Source organism: Oncorhynchus kisutch, linkage group LG15 (genome assembly GCF_002021735.2).
Source record: "Oncorhynchus kisutch isolate 150728-3 linkage group LG15, Okis_V2, whole genome shotgun sequence".
Classification (NCBI taxonomy): domain Eukaryota; kingdom Metazoa; phylum Chordata; class Actinopteri; order Salmoniformes; family Salmonidae; genus Oncorhynchus; species Oncorhynchus kisutch.
This window is the reverse complement of record NC_034188.2, coordinates 28,525,192-28,544,991: the sequence shown is the minus strand read 5'-3', so window position 1 is coordinate 28,544,991 and position 19,800 is coordinate 28,525,192. Positions and strand designations below refer to the sequence as shown.

The 19,800-nt window shown below is 45.0% G+C and overlaps 1 protein-coding gene across 2 annotated transcripts in view; it reads left to right on the top strand.

Annotated features, from left to right (window-relative positions):
* The window catches only part of spock1 (SPARC (osteonectin), cwcv and kazal like domains proteoglycan 1), a 354,130-nt gene that overhangs the window by 163,662 nt on the left and 170,668 nt on the right, over positions 1 to 19,800 (top strand). The window contains exons 3-4 of one of the 2 annotated variants that reach the window (XM_031790017.1): positions 608 to 616; positions 15,400 to 15,445. In XM_031790017.1, the coding sequence (XP_031645877.1) occupies positions 608 to 616; positions 15,400 to 15,445 (55 nt within the window). The remainder of the gene's footprint in view (positions 1 to 607; positions 617 to 15,399; positions 15,446 to 19,800) is intronic. The other variant, XM_031790018.1, reaches the window with a different exon arrangement.

Below are 19,800 nucleotides of genomic sequence, written 5' to 3'. Positions count from 1 at the left end.
CTTTCTCTCTCTCCCTCTCTCTCTCTCCTCAATCATTCTCCTCTCTCTCTCCCCTCTTTCTCTCTCTCTCCCTCTCCGTCTCCCTCTTTCTCCCTCCCTCCCTTCCTTTCACTTTCTCCCTCTCTCATCCCCCCCTCTCACTCTCTCTCTCCCCTATCTCTTTCTCTCCCCCCTCTGCCCCCCCTCTCAGTTGATGTTTTCCCTCTATGTGTTGGAATTACATGTCACAACGAATAAGGCTGTCTCACTCTTAACACCGCTGGGGGACTGTGTGTGTGTGTGTGTCTGTGTGTGTTGTGTGTGTGTGTGTGTGTGGTGTGTGTGTGTGCGTGTGCGTGTGTGCGTGTGTGTGTGTTGTGTGTGTGTGCGTGTGTTGTGTGTGCGTGTGTGTGTGTGTGTTGTGTGCGTGTGTGCATGTGTGACAGCAGTGCAATCACATTAATACACCCACAGATTCCCTTTAATGAATGTCTACGTACGTAATCTCTTTGTATTCTGAACGGATAGCCCGGGACCTTTGTTCAAAATGTGATGTACATTATATTTGCCATTATAAATGACCTTTCTCTTTCTCTCCCTCTCTCCTTTCTTTCTGCAATCATTGAAGGAAGTTGAGGTAAGTAATTGATTAATCTTCACACTTTTATAACTCCATTTTGAAATCCTCTGATAAGGTACAGAGAGGAAGCACGTGAATATGTGCATCTGAAATATTATTTGGAGATAGCGCTCTCTCACAGTGGAAACACAATCGCGTGCGATGCCCGACACTTGATGCAGTGCGGTATGTCCCTCTGGGCTTGCTGTAGTGCTGATACATGTATGTTAACACGCCACTTCAAAACGGTCAGTGTAAAAGATAGGAGACACAGTGGAGATAATTGACTAGTTCAACATGGCAGCTGTAAAGCTCCACTGTAGAGAGGGTGAAACACCTTGATGTGATGAGGAGGATCCGAAGAGGTTAGTAGCCGAGTTCAGCTCCACTGTAGAGAGGGTGAAACACCTTGATGTGATGAGGAGGATCCGAAGAGGTTAGTAGCCGAGTTCAGCTCCACTGTAGAGAGGGTGAAACACCTTGATGTGATGAGGAGGATCCGATGAGGTTAGTAGCCGAGTTCAGCTTCACTGTAGAGAGGGTGAAACACCTTGATGTGATGAGGAGGATCCGAAGAGGTTAGTAGCCGAGTTCAGCTCCACTGTAGAGGGGGTGAAACACCTTGATGTGATGAGGAGGATCCGAAGAGGTTTGTAGCCGAGTTCAGCTTCACTGTAGAGAGGGTGAAACACCTTGATGTGATGAGGAGGATCCGAAGAGGTTAGTAGCCGAGTTCAGCTCCACTGTCTCTGCGTCCAAAATGGCACACTATTTCCTACACTCTTATTCAGCTATCCCCATAGGATAAACTTTTTTTTGGTTCCAGGTAGAACCCTTTTGGGTTTATTGTAGAACTCTCTGTGGAAAGGGTTCTAGATGGAACCCAAAATGGTTCTACCTGGACCCGAAAGACTTCTACATGTTCCTGGAAGCGAAAAGTGTTCTTCAAAGGGTCCTCCTATTGGGACAGCCGTTAAACTCTTTTAGGATCTTTTTCGACGAGTGTATATACAGTTGACGTCGGAAACTTTACATACACCAAATACATTTAAACTCAGTTTTTCACAATTCTTGACATTTAATCCTTTAATTTAATCCTAAATTCCTTGTTTTAGGTAAATTAGGATCACCACTTTATTTTAAGAATGTTAAATGTCAGAATATTAATAGAGAGAATTATTTATTTCAGCTTTTATTTCTTTCATCACTTTCCCCGTGGGTCAGAAGTTTACATACACTCAATTAGTATTTGGTAGCATTGCCTTTGAATTGTTTAACTTGGGTCAGACATGTCGTGTAACCTTCCACAAGCTTCCTACAATAAGTTGGGTGAATTTTGGCCCATTCCTCCTGTCAGAGCTGTTGTAACTGAGTCAGGTTTGTAGGCCTCCTTGCTCACACATGCTTTTTCAGTTCTGCCCACAAATGTTCTATGGGATTGAAGTCAGGGCTTTGTGATAGCCACTCCAATACCTTGACTTTGTTGTCATTCAGCCATTTGCCACAACTTTAGAAGTATGCTTGGGGTCATTGTCCATTTGGAAGACCCATTTGCGATCAAGCTTTAACTTCCTGACAGATGTCTTGAGATGTTGCTTCAATATATCCACATAATGTTCCTGCCTCATGATGCCATCTATTTTGTGAAGTGCACAAAATAGCACCCCGACAACACGATGCTGCCACCCCTGTGCTTCACGGTTGGGTTTGTGTTCTTCGACTGGCAAGCCTCCCCCTTTTTCCTCCATACATAACAATGGTCATTATGGCCAAACAGTTCTATTTTTGTTTCATCAGAACAGAGGACATTTCTCCAAAAAGTATGATCGTTGTCCCCATGTGCAGTTGCAAACTGTAGTCTGGCTTTTGTTATGGCGGTTTTGGAGCAGCGGCTTCTTCCTTGCTGAGCGCCCTTTCAGGTTATGTCGATATAGGACTCGTTTTACTTTTGTACCTGTTTCCTCCAGCATCTTCACAAGGTCCTTTGCTGTTGTTCTGGGATTAATTTGCACTTTTCGCACCAAAGTAGGTTCATCTCTAGGAGACAGAATGCAATTAGCGAGTGGTATGACAGCTGCGTGGTGTTTATACTTCTGTACTATTGTTTGTACAGATGAACGTGGTACCTTCAGGCATTTGGAAATTGCTCCCAAGGATGAATAAGAGGTCTACAATTTTTTATCTGAGGTCTTGGTTGATTTCTTTTGATTTTCCCATGATGTCAAGCAAAGAGGCACTGAGTTTGAAGGTAGGCCTTGAAATAAAAAATAAAGGGAACACTTAAACAACACAATGTAACTCCAAGTCAATCACACTTCTGTGAAATCAAACTGTCCACTTAGGAAGCAACATTGATTGACAATAAATTTCACATGCTGTTGTGCAAATGGAATAGACTACAGGTGGAAATTCTAGGCAATTAGCAAGACACCCCCAATAAAGGAGTGGTTCTGCAGGTGATGACCACAGACCACTTCTCAGTTCCTATGCTTCCTGGCTGATGTTTTGGTCACTTTTGAATGCTGGCAGTGTTTTCACTCTAGTGGTACCATGAGACGGAGTCTACAACCCACACAAGTGGCTCAGGTAGTGCAGCTCATCCAGGATGGCACATCAATGCGAGCTGTCGCAAGAAGGTTTGCTGTGTCTGTCAGTGTAGTGTCCAGAGCATGGAGGCGCTACCAGGAGACAGGCCAGTCCATCAGGAGACGTGGAGGAGGCCGTAGGAGGGCAACAACCCAGCAGCAGGACCGCTACCTCCGCCTTTGTGCAAGGAGGAGCAGGAGGAGCACTGCCAGAGCCCTGCAAAATGACCTCCAGCAGGCCACAAATGTGCATGTGTCTGCTCAAACGGTCAGAAACAGACTCCATGAGGGTGGTATGAGGGCCCGACGTCCACAGGTGGGGGTTGTGCTTACAGCCCAACACCGTACAGGACGTGTGGCATTTGCCAGAGAACACCAAGATTGGCAAATTCGCCACTGGCGCCCTGTGCTCTTCACAGATGACACATGTGACAGACGTGACAGAGTCTGGAGACGCCGTGGAAAAAAGTTCTGCTGCCTGCAACATCCTCCAACATGACCGGTTTGGCGGTGGGTCAGTCATGGTGTGGGGTGGCATTTCTTTGGGGGGCCGCACAGCCCTCCATGTGCTCGCCAGAGGTAGCCTGACTGCCATTAGGTACCGAGATGAGATCCTCAGACCCCTTGTGAGACCATATGCTGGTGCGGTTGGTCCTGGGTTCCTCCTAATGCAAGACAATGCTAGACCTCATGTGGCTGGAGTGTGTCAGCAGTTCCTGCAAGAGGAAGGCAGTGATGCTATGGACTGACCCGCCCATTCCCCAGACCTGAATCCAATTCAGCACATCTGGGACATCATGTCTCGCTCCATCCAACAACGCCATGTTGCATCACAGACTGTCCAGGAGTTGGCGGATGCTTTAGTCCAGGTCTGGGAGGAGATCCCTCAGGAGACCATCCGCCGCCTCATCAGGAGCATGGCCAGGCGTTGTAGGGAGGTCATGCAGGCACGTGGAGGCCACACACACTACTGAGCCTCATTTTGACTTGTTTTAAGGACATTACATCAAAGTTGGATCTGTAGTGTTTTCCACTTAAAAATTTTGTGTGACTCCAAATCCAGACCTCCATGGGTTGATAAATTGGATTTCCATTGATAATTTTTTGTGTGATTTTGTTGTCAGCACATTCAACTATGTAAAGAAAAAAGTTTTTAATAAGAATATTTCATTCATTCAGAACTAGGATGTGTTATTTTAGTGTTCCCTTTATTTTTTTGAACAGTGTACATCCACAGGTACACCTCCAATTGACTCAAATTAGGTAAATTAGCCTATCAGAAGCCATGACATAATTTTCTGGAATTTTCCAAGCTGTTTAACCGCACAGTCAACTTAGTGTATGTAAACTTCTGACCCACTGGAATTGTGATACAGTGAATTTTATGTGAAATAATCTGTCTGTAAACAATTGTTGGAAAAATTACTTGTGTCATGCACACAGTAGGAGTCCTAACTTACTTGTCAAAACTATAGTTTGTTAACAAGAAATGTGTGGAGTGGTTGAAAAACGAGTTTTAATGACTACAACCTAAGTGTATGTAAACTTCCGACTTCAACTGTAGTGCACTACTTTTGACCAGAGGCCATTTGGGATGCATTCGGTTGATTGTATCCAACCGCAGTAAGATCCCTTCCTGAGCTGAGTCCAGTCGTATACCGTGGTATCGTACCCTGCAGTCCAAGGTTGATTGTATCCAACCGCAGTAAGATCCCTTCCTGAGCAGAGTCCAGTCGTATACCGTGGTATCGTACCCTGCAGTCCAAGGTTGATTGTATCCAACCGCAGTAAGATCCCTTCCTGAGCTGAGTCCAGTCGTATACCGTGGTATTGTACCCTGCAGTCCAAGGTTGATTGTATCCAACCGCAGTAAGATCCCTTCCTGAGCAGAGTCCAGTCGTATACCGTGGTATCGTACCCTGCAGTCCAAGGTTGATTGTATCCAACCGCAGTAAGATCCCTTCCTGAGCAGAGTCCAGTCGTATACCGTGGTATCGTACCCTGCAGTCCAATGTTGATTGTATCCAACCGCAGTAGGATCCCTTCCTGAGCTGAGTCCAGTCATATACCGTGGTATCGTACCCTGGAGCCGTTTACCACTGTGTCTGTCTGTGCTATTATCTTGGCTGGATAGCAGCTTGGTGCAGAGGGAGGGGTGGAGAGGATGAGACGAGAGCAGTAGTGATGGAGATGATGGGCTCCCACATAAATGGTGTTTGGTTAAATCATGTCTTTGTCACAGTTATTGCTTTCTGTAACATTAGACTTCACACGTTGAAGCCGATAAAGGATAATTGCGTCTGGGAGAGAAAATGAGGACAGAGAAGAAAAGAAAGAGGGAGAGATGTGGAAATGAGAGGAATGGAGAGAGAGACCAGCGGGACCATTTAATTGGGCATCACAACCTCATATCAAACTAATGGACTTATTAGCTCAAACCTTAACTCCAGTCATTTGTAAAACAGGAAGTTGTGGAGGGAGAGTCGTGCTTATTGCTTTTCCTAGGAAATTCTCAGATCCCTCCCTCTCTTCTCTCTCCAACTCTCTCTTGCTCCCCTCCTCTCTGTACACTGTTCTCCTCCATCCCTCCTCTCCTCCCTCCCTCCTCTCCTCCATCTCTCCTCTACTGTAATCAAGCATTATATGCTGTATTGAGGGGGAGACAGACCCTGCTCATAGCCACAATAGGGGGTCTCACAGTGGGTCTGCCACAATCACTCAACCACTCTCCCTCCCTGGTGATGCTGTTAACATCGTCAGTATGTGAGTCTGTGTGTCCGTTTGAATCTCTGCACACCTCCCACTGTTCCTCCCTGTCCCTCCTCTTTTTCTCTCTTTCACTGCAATGGTTTGGGTTTGGGGCTAGCGGATTGTGCGTGTGTGTGTGTGTGTGTTTGGGTCAGGTCCAGTAGCAGGGGTGAGTTAGTGTCTATCAGTTGTTCCAGCCTTGTCTCTCTGAGCCAAACCCAAACGCTGTTCCCACTGAGATCAGCTCAACAGACTGGCATTACAGAGCTGGCCAACTCACTACATTATCCTTGGCCCCACTGTCCCCCAACTCACTACATTATCCCTGGCCCCCACTGTCCCCCAACTCACTACATTATCCCTGGCCCCACTGTCCCCCAACTCACTACATTATCCCTGACCCCACTGTCCCCCAACACACTACATTATCCCTGGCCCCACTGTCCCCCAACTCACTACATTACCCCTGGCCCCACTGTCCCCAAACTCACTACATTACCCCTGGCCCCACTGTCCCAACTCTCTCTAACTGTCCCAACTCTCTCTAACTGTCCCAGCTCTCTCTAACTGTCCCAAACAGATTAGGATAGAAAACACTCTAAAGTTTCCAAAACTGTCAAAATATTTTCTGTGAGTATAACAGAACTGATATTGTAGGCGAAACCCTGAGAAAAATCAAACCAGGAAGTGGCTTCTATTTTGAAAACTCCATGTTCCATAGCCTCCCATTGCTCCATTTAAAGGGATATCAACCAGATTCCTTTTCCTATCGCTTCCTCAAGGTGTCAACAGTCTTCAGCCATAGTTTCAGGCTTTTATTTTGAAGAATGAGCGTGAACGACCACATTGCGTAAGTGGATAGGTGGGGGCTCTCAGAGTGAATTGTGCGCAAAAGTGAAAGGCGGCCATTGTTACTCCCGGTCCTAGTGAAAAGCCAGCTGTCCCGGTTGATATATTATCGAATAGATATTTGAAAAACATCTGTGGACATTATGGATATAATTTGGAATTTTTGTCTACATTGTCGTGACCTGGGCATAACACACCAAACTAACGGAGGTATTTGGATATAAAAAATATCTTTATGGAACAAAAGGAACATTTGTTGTCTAACTGGGAGTCTCATGAGTGAAAACATCCGTAGATCATCAAAGGTAAATGATTAATTTGATTGATTTTCTGATTTTCGTGACCAAGTTACCTGATGCTAAGTGTACTTATTGTTTTGTCGAGCGATCGATAAACTTACACAAACGCTTGTATTGCTTTCGCTGTAAAGCATAATTTCAAAATCTGAGACGACAGGTGGATTAACAAAAGGCTAAACTGTGTTTCGCAATATTGCACGTGTGGTTTCATGAATATGAATATTTTCTAGTAATATTATTTGACTGTGGCGCTATGCTATTCAGCGTTGCTGTTGACAATTATCTCGGATCCGGTATGGATGGTTCAGAGAGGTTAAGGGCTTTATTGGCATGGAAAACAAATGTTTAATTGCCAAAGCACGTAAAATAGATAATAAACAAAAGTGAAATAAACAATAAAAAATGAACAGTAAACATTACTCTTATAACATTTCCAAAAAAGAATTGCATTTCAAAAGTCATATACAGTGTCATATACAGTGTTGTAACAATCTGCAAATAGTTAAATAAATAAACATTAATATAGGTTGTATTTACACTTGTCTTTGTTATTCACTGGTTGCCCTTTTCTTGTGGCAACAGGTCACAAATCTTGCTGCTGTGTTGGCAAACTGTGGCATTTCACCCAGTAGATATGGGAGTTTATCAAAATTGGATTTGTTTTCAAATTCCTTGTGGGTCTGTGTAATCTGAGGGAAGTATGTGTCTCTAATATGGTCATACATTGGGCAGGAGGTTAGGAAGTGCAGCTCAGTTTCCACCTCATTTTGTGGGCAGTGTGCACATAGCCTGTCTTCTCTTGAGAGCCATGTCTGCCTACGGCGACCTTTCTCAATAGCAAGGCTATGCTCGTTGAGTCTGTACATAGTCAAAGCTTTCCTTAATTTTGGGTCAATCACAGTGGTCAGGTATTCTGCCACTGTGTACTCTCTGTTTAGGTGCAAATAGCATTCTAGTTTGCTGTTTTTTTGTTAATCCTTTCCAATGTGTCAAGTAATTATCTTTTTGTTTTTGATTTGGTTGGGTATAATTGTGTTGCTGTCCTGGGGCTCTGTGGGGTGTGTTTGTGAACAGAGCCCCAGGACCAGCTTGCTTAGGGGACTCTTCTCCAGGTTAATTTCTCTGTAGGTGATGGCTTTGTTATGGAAGGTTTGGGAATCGCTTCCTTTTAGGTGGTTGTAGAATTTAATGGCTCTTTTCTGGATTTTGATAGTTAGCGTTTATCGGCCTAATTTTGCTTTGGATGATTTATGTGGTGTTGTACGTTGTACACAAAGTATATTTCTCAATTTGGTGTTTGTCCCATTTTGTGAATTCTTGGTTGGTGAGCGGACTCCAGACCTCACAAACATAAAGGGCAATTGGTTCTATAACTGATTCAAGTATTTTTAGCGAGTTCCTAATTGGTATGTGGAATTTTATGTTCCTTTTGATGGCATAGAATGCCCTTCTTGCCTTGTCTCCCAGCTTATTCACAGCTGTGTGGGAGTTACCTGTGGCTCTGATGTTTAGGCCAAGGTATGTATAGTTTTTTGTGTGCTTTAGGGCGACGGTGTCTCGATGGAATTTGTATTCGTGGTCCTGGCTACTCAACCTTTTTTGGAACACCATTTTATTTAGTCTTACTTAGTTTTACTGTCAAGGCCCAGGTCGGACATAATCTGTGTAGAAGATCTGTGCAGATGCTGCTGTAGGGATTCCTTGGTTGGGGTCAGAAGCACCAGAACATGTGAACCAGTTTCATCACAGCGCTTGATGGTTTTTGTGTATGCACTTGCACTTACATTTTCCTTCATGTCTTAAAGTAATGATGGACTGTCATTTCTCTTTGCTTATTTTAGCTGTTCTTGCCATAATATAGATGTGGCCTTTTACCAAATAGGGCTATCTTCTGTTTCCCACCTCTACCTTGTCACAACACAACTGATTGGCTCAAGGAAAGGAAAGAAATTCCACACATGAACAAGGAACACCTGTTAATTTAAATGCATTCCAGGTGACTACCTCATGAAGCTGGTTGAGAAAATGCCAAGAGTGTGCAAAGCTGTTATCAAGGCAAAGTGTGGACACTTTAAATCATCTCAAATATATTTGGTTTGTTTAACACTTTTTTGGTTACTACATGATTCCATATATGTTATTTCATAGTTTGATATTCTCACAATTATTCTACAGTGTAGAATATAGTAAAAATAAAGAAAAACCCTTGAATGAGTAGGTGTGTCCAAACTTTTGACTGTATTTGTTTTTGCTGTTTGTTCTTTGTTATAGGTCCAAAAAGGTTGGAGAAGTGGTTGACCCATACATCTCCCTTTTGGATAGATAACATTTCGTGTTGTTGTTTGTTTAGTGTTTTCCAATTTTACCAGAAGTGGTTAGATTCTATTGATTCTTCAATTATGTGAGCTGATTTCTGACGTGCTGTTCCTTCTTTTTCCGTAGTGTATTTCTATATTGTTTTAGTGATTCACTATAGCGAAGGCATAGACTCAGGTTTTCCAGGTCTCTATGTTTTCAGTTGGATAGGTTTCTCAATACCCTCTTTTATTTGGTCATTTCCTGTCTCGTCCTCCCCACCTTCAACTTGTAGGTCTATTTCTCTTCCTCTGGTGTTCTCCTCATGGGTTTATCTCTCCTTCTGTTCTACTCATTTCCCGGGCTCTCCCTCTCTCGCCCACACAGGCAGTAGGAAAGAGAGTTTTTGTGAGAGAAAATTCTGGCTTCTCAGTGGTTTATATCATCTTCTGCCTTTGTTTGGTCTTTAGAGTGATCTGCTGCTGGGACCATGCTGGGTGCTTTATTTCTAACTCATGTTGAGACAAACACTGTTGAGAGAGAGAGAGAGAGAGAGAGAGAGAGAGAGAGAGAGAGAGAGAGAGAGAGAGAGAGAGAGAGAAATAGGAGAATTTGATAGTTAAGAGCTGAGAGAAATGTTTTTGCTTTCCCAGTGGGATATGGAGCTGTTTGTTATTTGAGCTCTGACAGGGTTTGATTCCTTCTTTTTCTCACAACCCCACTCAGCTCTGCTACAGACTATATACTACATTGAGTATACAAAACATTAAGAGCATCGGCTCTTTCCATGACACAGACCGACCAGGTGAACCCAGGTGAAAGATATGATCTTTTATTGATGTCCCCTGTTAAATCCACTTCAATCAGTGTAGATGAAGGGGAGGAGACAGGTTAAAGAAGGGCTTTTAAGCCTTGAGACAATTGAGACATGGGATTGTGTATGTGTGCCATTTAGGTGAATGGGAAAGACAAAAGATTGAAGTGCCTTTGAACGGAGTATGGTAGTCGGTGCACCGGTTTGTGTCAAGAACTGCTGGGCTTTTCACGCTCAATAGTTTCCCATGTGTATCAAGAATGGTCCACCACCCAAAGGACATCCAGCCAACTTGACACAACTGTGGGAAGCATTGGAGTCAACATGGGCCAGCATCCCTGTGGAACGCTTTTGACACCATGCTCGACTAATTGAGGCTGTTCTGAGGGCAAAAAGGGGTGCAGCTCAGCATTTGGAAGGTGTTCCTAATGTTTTGTACCCTCAGCGTATATGTACAGTGTTTGTCTAGACCAGTGGTCACCAACCTTTTCTTAGTCAAGATCACTTTCTGGATCGAAATGCAAGCCGAGATCTACTGCTCAGGTTTTTTAATAAGCATGACTTAAAAAACGTAAGCCTAGGGCCTCCAGAGTGGTGCAGTGGTCTAAAGGCACGGCATCGCAGAGCTACAGGCGTCACTACAGACCCGGGTTCGATCCCGGGCTGTATCACAACCGGACGTGATTTGGAGTCACATAGGGCAGCGCACAACTGGCCCAGCATTGTCTGGGTTTGGGTTTGGGGATGGTCTAGCTGGGGGGGCTTTACTTGGCTCATCCCGCTCTAGTGACTCCTTGTGGCAGGCCGGGCGCCTGCAGGCTGACCTCAGTCATCAGTTGAATGGTGTTTCCTCCGACACACTGGTGCGGCTAGTTAAGCAGGCAGGTGTTAAGATGCGCGGGTCATGTTTCGGAGGACGCGTGACTCGACATTTGCCTCCCGATCCCGTTGGGCGGTTGCAGTGCTGAGACAAAACTGAGAAGAAAAAAAATGCTTAAGCCTATGCAACGTTAACCAATTAAAAACAGTTCTGTAGCAATGAGGTTGGTGCATTAGACCATAGGCCCAATACGTCATCATTGCATATTGGCTATGCTTGCTATTGGCAAATGTGGGTATATGATCACGCTGGTAATAGATCATTTGTTGTATTACTTGTGAGGCACAGCCAAGTGAGCATAATAATGTGTTGTATTACTTGTGAGGCACAGCCAAGTGAGCATAATAATGTGTTGTATTACTTGTGAGGCACAGCCAAGTGAGCATAATAATTTGTTGTATTACTTGTGAGGCACAGCCAAGTGAGCATAATAATGTGTTGTATTACTTGTGAGGCACAGCCAAGTGAGCATAATAATGTGTTGTATTACTTGTGAGGCACAGCCAAGTGAGCATAATAATGTGTTGTATTACTTGTGAGGCACAGCCAAGTGAGCATAATAATGTGTTGTATTACTTGTGAGGCACAGCCAAGTGAGCATAATAATGTGTTGTATTACTTGTGAGGCACAGCCAAGTGAGCATAATAATGTGTTGTATTACTTGTGAGGCACAGACAAGTGAGCATAATAATGTGTTGTATTACTTGTGAGGCACAGCCAAGTGAGCATAATAATGTGCTTCTGTTTTTACTGGACTGATGACCTGCTCAGTCTGAGGGGAGGGAGCAGCGGTTAGGCTGCCTCTCACCCGTCTCACTGTCCCGCCGCCCTCCTTCCTTCCGCTGAGAAAGGGGTACACTGATGTACACTTCCAGGGTACACTTCCAGGGTACACTTCCAGTGCACTTGATTTGCTCTTTGGGCCTGCTGGGTAGACAGAGTTTTACCTTCAGACACTGGAAATAGTTCAAAATGGGAACACTTTGCCTTCCCGGCACTAGGGCTGTTGAATCAAGTGCACCTACTGCCAAAAGCACAAAATTAATTTTAAAAATAGGAACGCAAGGCTTCGCGATCGACCGGTTGGTGACCACTGGTCTAGAGCTTAGATCTGAGGACACATCCTAACTACTCTCTCAAAGACTTACTGATAGTAACATTGTTGTTGCTGAATGTATCTCATAAGAAGCAGTAGGAAAATTAGATATAACAGATTAATAATGTACTCTACTGTACAGAACTTCTCTAAAACATCTCTGTTTCCCTGCTTCATATGGTCTCGGTCCCTCTCTTTGGAAACATCAGGTGTGTTGATTTGGATTGATTTGGAGCTCGTTCCTCGCTCCCCTCCTACCTTCCAAGATGTGTCGATCCATCACCCCATCGCCCGGACAACCGTGTTCTGACAGGAAGTGAAGGTGGTGTGAGGTTGATTGGATTGAACTCCTGCATTTTCATTGGCTGTATTTCTGTATCGGCTAATGCCAGGCGAGCTTTGGGCTGGTGTGAAATGGTGAGATAGCCACCCAGGGGGCTGTAAACTCGACATCTGTAAGAGAACGTTATACACAGTAGACCCAAATGGCACTGAGGAATGATTGATAACTGAAAAGCAAAAACCAGTGCCAAAACCAATGTAGAACAGGGTAAGTCATTTAAGAGAGTATATGGCAGGTCAGTGGTAGAGGGCAAGTCCTGTAAATGCATTGACTGATTGTCTTGATTGAGCAGGTCCTTATGAACAGTCATAATCTAGTTCAACAGAGCCTGGTATGCAGAGCTGGCTCTAGGCATAAGCAACATAAGCAGTTGCTTAGGGCACCCTGCTGCTAGGGGGGCCCCAACCTCCCAACCCCAACCTCTTCTTTAAAAAAGATGTGTGTGTGTGGGGGAACTCAGAACTCAGTCGGGGTCTTAACTTACTATTGAGAGGGTGAATAGTAGAATACATCAGGTGCAATTCAGACATTTATTTGTGCATCATTCATCAGTTTTTCTCTTGTCATGTCAACCACTGAAAGTCACTCAATTAGCCATGTCAGCTAACAATTTTTTGATTGGTAGTTAGTCTAGACAGCTATCGACAGTAATCATGGCCGAATACTGACCGGGCACATAGGGCACATGCCCAGGGCCCTAACCTTCAGGGGGCCCCATTGATTTTGTTAACCATTCTCACTGAGATATCATATTAACATGGCATAACTCATGGCAAAATGTGTAGAATAGCAGGAAATTAGCTTTAAAACTTCTCTCTGCTGTCAAGAGGGGGGGCATTAAAATGTTTTGCCCCATGATGGGGGAGGTGGGGGCCCCACCAAATCTTGCTTAGGGCCTTCAAAAGGCTAGAGCTGGCCATGCTGGAAAGAGTGTCTGTCTATCTGCTAGTCCTTACCTTTATTCCTCTAACTACTACTACTACTAACTACTAATTCCTCCCCCCTCCTCTCTCTCTCTCTATCATCCTCTCTGTCTCTCTCTCTCTGTCCCCCCTCCTCTCTCACTCTATCCTCCTCTCTCTCTGTCTCTCTCTCTCTGTCTCTCTCTCTGTCTCTCTCTCTCTGTCCCCCTCCTCTCTCTCTCTCTATCCTCCTCTCTCTCTGTCTCTCTCTCTCTGTCCCCCCTCCTCTCTCTCTGTCTCTCTCTCTGTCTCTCTCTGTCCCCCCTCCTCTCTCTCTCTGTCTCTCTGTCTCTCTCTGTCTCTCTCTCTCTGCCCCCCTCCTCTCTCTCTCTATCCTCCTCTCTCTCTGTCTCTCTCTCTGTCTCTCTCTGTCTCTCTCTGTCCCCTCTCCTCTCTCTCTCTGTCTCTCTCTGTGTCTCTCTGTCTCTCTCTCTCTGTCCCCCTCCTCTCTCTCTATCCTCCTCTCGCTCTGTCTCTCTCTCTCTCTCTGTGTCCCCTCCTCTCTCTCTCTCTATCCTCCTCTCTCTCTGTCTCTCTCTCTCTGTCCCCCCTCCTCTCTCTCTCTCTATTCTCCTCTCTCTCTGTCTCTCTCTCTGTCTCTCTCTCTCTGTCTCTCTCTCTGTCTCTCTCTCTAAGTCCCCCCTCCTCTCTCTCTCTGTCTCTCTCTCTGTCTCTCTCTCTTTGTCTCTCTCTCTGTCTCTCTGTCTCTCTGTCTCTCTCTGTCTCTCTCTCTATCTGTCTCTCTCTCTCTCTGTCTCTCTCTCTCTGTCTCTCTCTCTGTCTCTCTCTCTTTCTGTCTCTCTGTCTCTTCTCTGTCCCCCCTCCAATCTCTCTCTGTCTCTCACTGTCTCTCAATTCAATTCAATTCAAGGGCTTTATTGGCATGGGAAACATGTGTTAACAAAGCTCTCTGTCCCCCCTCCTCTCTCTCTCTCTCTCTGTCTCTCTCTCTCTGTCTCTCTCTCTGTCTGCCTCTCTGTCTCTCTCTCTCTGTCTGCCTCTCTGTCTCTCTCTCTCTGTCCCCCCTCCTCTCTCTCTCTCTGTCTGTCTCTCTGTCTCTCTCTCTGTCTCTCTCTCTGTCTCTCTCTCTCTGTCCCCCCTCCTCTCTCTCTCTCTCTCCCTCTCTTTTTTTCTCTCGCTCTCTCTCTCTCCCTCTGTATCTCAGGCTCTCTCATTCTGTATCTCTCGCTCTCTCTTGCTTTCTCTCCCTACCTCTATCTCTACCTCTCTCTCTCTCTCTCTCTCTCTCTCTCAATGCCGCATCTGTTTACCTACCTCCTAATGATACCATGTAAAACACTTATGCACTAATTCAACTCAGACCAATAGCTCATACCACCAACATGTTGTTTGTTCATTATGTAGCCATTTTAAAGCAATTACATATCACTTTGTCAACAGCAAAAAATACCAATCAGAGAGAAGAAAAAAAAATGTGCTCCGAGCAAAAAAGCTCTCATCTAATGAGTATTAAACTTCTAACATTTGTGCTTGTACAGATATAATTAGCAAAGACGTGGGGGGAATAGGCTGTTGGTTTTAAAGGGGAGGTCTGGTTGTAAAGAGTTTAATCTGGGACTAATTCCCCGTGATATTTGCATCTCAATCCGACTGATCTGTCGCCTGTGACAGAGAGATAATCATGAGAGCAGATCAATCTCCCGCTCTTTGAACCTGTTTCTCTAAACTCACATGCACTGTCTGTCTGGGACGATGGGTCGGGAATCGAGGCCACATAGAGTTTGTTTCTGCACTGAGGATGACCAGTGTTTGGAATGTCAAAATCTGTAGCCTAAGCTGGATTAACATACTTATATGGATTTGTTACGGACTGCGTGACCTTAGATGTTTTCTTATCTGTTTCTGTCAAGTTGTCAATGTGTGTGTGTGTGTATAGTAAACCCTTTGTCCCCTGTGCTTTTCTCTCAGGATGACTACTTCAAAAGCTGGGGTCCTGCCAAGCCAATCGACCAGGGTAAGACCAGACACTATGATGTGTGTGTGTGAGGGGGGATGGTTAGATGGGAAGGTTGCTATGAGGATAGATGGGAGCAGGGATGGAGGCAGATGGCTGAATTTCTTCCTCACTCTCAACAACACTTGTGTAACTTCATTAATGACTTCACCACAACCACTGGTTCCACTAGGTTACCACCCTCTATCTCCTCTGGTAGGTTCATGTGATAAAGAATCTCCACACAGTGGAATCACATAGTGGAATCTTCATTTTATTCTATTGATCATCACAATACATAGAGAAAGAGGGAGCCTGAATAATATGTTATGGAACAAGACTTTAAGACACTACTCTTTCTCTAAGAGCTAGAGAGAGAGAGAGAGAGAGAGAGAGAGAGAGAGAGAGAGAGAGAGAGAGAGAGAGAGAGAGAGAGAGAGAGAGAGAGAGAGAGAGGGAGCCTGAATAATATGTTATGGAACAAGACTTTAAGACACTACTCTTTCTCTAAGAGCTGGAGAGAGAGAGAGAGAGAGAGAGAGAGAGAGAGAGAGAGAGAGAGAGAGGGAGCCTGAATAATATGTTATGGAACAAGACTTTAAGACACTACTCTTTCTCTAAGAGCTAGAGAGAGAGAGAGAGAGAGAGAGAGAGAGAGGGAGCCTGAATAATATGTTATGGAACAAGACTTTAAGACACTACTCTTTCTCTAAGAGCTGGAGAGAGAGAGAGAGAGAGAGAGAGAGAGAGAGGGAGCCTGAATAATATGTTATGGAACAAGACTTTAAGACACTACTCTTTCTCTAAGAGCTAGAGAGAGAGAGAGAGAGAGAGAGAGAGGGAGCCTGAATAATATGTTATGGAACAAGACTTTAAGACACTACTCTTTCTCTAAGAGCTGGAGAGAGAGAGAGAGAGAGAGAGAGAGAGAGAGAGGGAGCCTGAATAATATGTTATGGAACAAGACTTTAAGACACTACTCTTTCTCTAAGAGCTGGAGAGAGAGAGAGAGAGAGAGAGAGAGGGAGCCTGAATAATATGTTATGGAACAAGACTTTAAGACACTACTCTTTCTCTAAGAGCTGGAGAGAGAGAGAGAGAGAGAGAGAGAGGGAGCCTGAATAATATGTTATGGAACAAGACTTTAAGACACTACTCTTTCTCTAAGAGCTGGAGAGAGAGAGAGAGAGAGAGAGAGAGAGGGAGCCTGAATAATATGTTATGGAACAAGACTTTAAGACACTACTCTTTCTCTAAGAGCTGGAGAGAGAGAGAGAGAGGGCTACTAACCTCAACATTAAAGCCTTCAATCCAAATCAAAATTCCATACCTAAAACCTTGATTTTGGACAGAATTACCTGAATAGATTGTTACTACCAAGGACTATCAAGAAAACACTTCTAACAACCCAAAAGCTGCAGAAAAAACACAGAGGAACCTGGAAATACCGTCCAACAGTCTGAACCTACTTCTGAGCCAAAAAGTGTTTTGTTTTATAAAGCCAAGTAAATAAATATACTGAGCTACCAAACAGCTAGGACAGAACAGACCCGGCGGCACCTTCTATTAGCACTGAAGTGTGAGGTCAGATGTGTGAAAACTCTTGAGCCCAACAATCAAATCAAATCAAATGTATTTGTCACATACACATGTTTAGCAGATGTTAATGCGAGTGTAGCGAAATTGTGCTTCTAGTTCCGACATGCAGTAATAAGCAACGAGTAATCTAACCTAACAATTCCAAAACTACTACATTATACACACAGGTGTAAAGGGATAAAGAATATGTACATAAAGATATATGAATGAGTGATGGTACAGAACGGCATAGGCAAGATACAGTAGATGGTATCGAGTACAGTATATACATATGAGATGAGTAATGTAGGGTATGTAAACAAAGGGGCATAGTTTAAAGTGGCTAGTGATACATTTATTACATAAAGATGAAGTGGATGATATAGAGTACAGTATATACATATACATATGAGATGAGTAATGTAGGTTATGTAAACATTATATTAAGTAGCATTGTTTAAAGTGGCTAGTGATATATTTTACATCAATTTCCATCAATTCCCATTATTAAAGTGGCTGGAGTTGAGTCAGTGTGTTGGCAGCAGCCACTCAATGTTAGTGGTGGCTGTTAACAGTCTGATGGCCTTGAGATAGAAGCTGTTTTTCAGTCTCTCGGTCCCTGCTTTGATGCACCTGTACTGACCTCGCCTTCTGGATGATAGCGGGGTGAACAGGCAGTGGCTCGCGTGGTTGTTGTCCTTGATGATCTTTATGGCCTTCCTGTGACATCGGGTGGTGTAGGTGTCCTGGAGGGCAGGTAGTTTGCCCCCGGTGATGCGTTGTGCAGACCTCACTACCCTCTGGAGGGCCTTACGGTTGTGGGTGGAGCAGTTGCCGTACCAGGCGGTGATACAGCCCGACAGGATGCTCTCGACTGTGCATCTGTAGAAGTTTGTCAGTGCTTTTGGTGACAAGCCGAATTTCTTCAGCCTCCTGAGGTTGAAGAGGCGCTGCTACTCCTTCTTCATAACACTGTCGGTGTGGGTGGACCAATTCAGTTTGTCCGTGATGTGTACGCCGAGGAACATAAAACTTACTACCCTCTCCACTACTGTCCCGATCGATGTGGATAGGGGGGTGCTCCCTCTGCTGTTTCCTGAAGTCCACAATCATCTCCTTTGTTTTGTTGAGGTTGAGTGTGAGGTTATTTTCCTGACACCACACTCCGAGGGCCCTCACCTCCTCCCTGTAGGCCGTCTCGTCGTTGTTGGTAATAAATCCTACCACTGTAGTGTCGTCCGCAAACTTGATGATTGGCGTGCATGGCCACGCAGTCGTGGGTGAACAGGGAGAACAGGAGAGGGCTCAGAATGCACCCTTGTGGGGCCCCAGTGTTGAGGATCAGCGGGGTGAAGATGTTGTTACCTACCCTCACCAACTGGGGGCGGCCCATCAGGAAGTCCCGTACCCAGTTTCACAGGGCGGTGTCGAGACCCAGGGTCTCGAGCTTGATGACGAGTTTGGAGGGTACTATGGTGTTAAATGCTGAGCTGTAGTCGATGAACAGCATTCTCACATAGGTATTCCTCTTGTCCAGATGGGTTAGGGCAGTGTGCAGTGTGGTTGCATCGTCTGTGGACCTATTTGGGCGGTAAGCAAATTGGAGTGAGTCTAGGGTGTCAGGTAGGGTGGAGGGAGGTGATATGTTCCTTGACTAGTCTCTCAAAGCACTTCATGATGACGGAAGTGAGTGCTACAGGGCGGGGCGGTAGTCGTTTAGCTCAGTTACCTTAGCTTTCTTGGGACCAGGAACAATGGTGGCCCTCTTGAAGCATGTGGGAACAGCAGACTGGGATAAGGATTGATTGAATATGTCTGTAAACACACCAGCCAGCTGGTCTGCGCATGCTCTGAGGACGCGTCTGGGGATGCCGTCTGGGCCTGCAGCCTTGCGAGGGTTAACATGTTTAAATGTTTTACTCACGTTGGCTGCAGTGAAGGAGAGTCCGCAGGTTTTGGTTGCGGGCAGTGTCAGTGGCACTGTATTGTCCTCAAAGCGGGCAAAAAAGTTATTTAGTCTGCTTGGGAGCAAGACATCCTGGTTTGTGTCGGAGCTGGTTTTCTTTTTGTAATCCGTGATTGACTGTAGACCCTGCCACATACCTCTTGTGTCTGAGCCGTTGAATTGAGATTCTACTTTGTCTCTATACTGACGCTTAGCTTGTTTGATTGCCTTGCGGAGGGAATAGCTCCACTATTTGTATTCGGTCATGTTTCCATTCACCTTTCCCTGGTCAAAAGCAGTGGTTCGCACTTTCAGTTTCACGCTAATGCTGCCATCAATCCACGGTTTCTGGTTTGGGAATGTTTTAATTGTTGCTATGGGAATGACATCATCAATGCACTTTCTAATGAACTCGCTCACCGAATCAGCGTATTCGTCAATGTTGTTGTTGGAAGCAATGCGGAACATATCCCAGTCCACGTGACTGAAGCAGTCTTGTAGCGTGGAATCAGATTGGTCGGACCAGCGTTGAACAGACCTGAGCGCGGGAGCTTCTTGTCTTAGTTTCTGTCTGTAGGCAGGGAGCAACAAAATGAGTCGTGGTCAGCTTTTCCAAAAGGAGGGCGGGGGAGGGCCTTATATGCGTCGCGGAAGATAGCAATGATCCAAGGTTTTACCAGCCCTGGTTACGCAATCGATATGCTGATACAATTTAGGGAGTCTTGTTTTCAGATAAGCCTTGTTAAAATCCCCAGCTACAATGAATGCAACCTCAGGATATGTGGTTTCCAGTTTGCAAAGAGTCAAATAAAGTTCGTTCAGGGCCATCGATGTGTCTGCTTGGGGCGGAATA